We start from the raw sequence: 821 nt of genomic DNA on the forward strand, positions 1-821 counted from the left end.
ACGCGTGGAGGATGATCCCCGGCGGCAGAGCGTGTGCGCTGGCAGGCCATTCGCCGCCCAGGCGAGGCCCAGAGCGCAGATACCGCGGCTGTCCTGCCCGCGAGACCGGTGGGCGGCTAGGTTGCCCGTCGCCAGGCTGGGGACGACTGTCTTCGGTGAGCGGGAGTCTCGCCCAGATCTCCGCTGGTCGGAGGGGGGGGGGGGGGGGGGGGGGGGGGGCAAAAACGGGGCCCCCGCCCGGGGGGGCCCACCCCCACGCTGAGGGCTGGCTGGCTCCCCCCGAGAGGAGTGGGGGAGGAGCCCCCGATCCGGGGGAAGGGGGGCGGGGGGGGGGGCTGATTCGGCACCGCCGTGCATGCGGCCTCATCTCAGGCCGGGCCCCTAACCCGAGAAGTCCTTCCATCCCCCCTGGCCTGTGCTCCTCGATTCTTACCGTGCGCCTCTTCTCTGCCTTTTCCCTGCCTCTCCCCCCTCCTCCTCCTCCTCCCCTCCCCCCCCCCCTCCCTCTGACTCCCTCAGCCATCACCCCTGTAGATGTCCAACAACATTGCTGAGAAGCCCCCCGTCCCGGCCGCCCTGGCCAAGCTTGGCAAGCGCCCGGCCGCCGGTGGCAAGGTCCGCCGCCCGGCCTCCAAGCCGGCCAAGTCCGAGCCCAAGGAGAACCAGGTCATCGCTTCGATCACCAGCGCCACCCCGGTGCATGTCGAGCTGCCGGAGGACTTCCCCTTCAAGCTGGATGTCCCGACTGTCTCCGAGCAGTTCAAGGAGGTCTACCCCGTCGGCGAGGAGGTTGAGTATGCGAACGAGTACGTCTTTGTCCA

The 821-nt window shown here is 70.2% G+C and overlaps 2 protein-coding genes across 2 annotated transcripts in view; one reads left to right on the plus strand and one right to left on the minus strand.

The window, feature by feature from the left end:
- The window catches only part of H696_03607 (hypothetical protein), a gene marked incomplete at both ends in the record, with an annotated part of 4,229 nt that extends 4,179 nt beyond the window's left edge, over window positions 1-50 (minus strand). Inside the window, one exon of the mRNA XM_009497479.1 lies at window positions 3-50. Within this exon, the coding sequence (XP_009495754.1) occupies window positions 3-50 (48 nt within the window). The remainder of the gene's footprint in view (window positions 1-2) is intronic.
- Window positions 51-357: 307 nt separating this feature from the next.
- H696_03608 (methionyl aminopeptidase) overlaps window positions 358-821 on the plus strand; it is a 3,922-nt gene continuing 3,458 nt past the window's right edge. Inside the window, exons 1-2 of the mRNA XM_009497480.1 lie at window positions 358-434; window positions 535-806. Of these exons, the coding sequence (XP_009495755.1) occupies window positions 535-806 (272 nt within the window). The 5' untranslated portion in view covers window positions 358-434. The remainder of the gene's footprint in view (window positions 435-534; window positions 807-821) is intronic.

This window comes from Fonticula alba (genome assembly GCF_000388065.1).
Source record: "Fonticula alba strain ATCC 38817 unplaced genomic scaffold supercont2.5, whole genome shotgun sequence".
NCBI lineage: Eukaryota > Rotosphaerida > Fonticulaceae > Fonticula > Fonticula alba.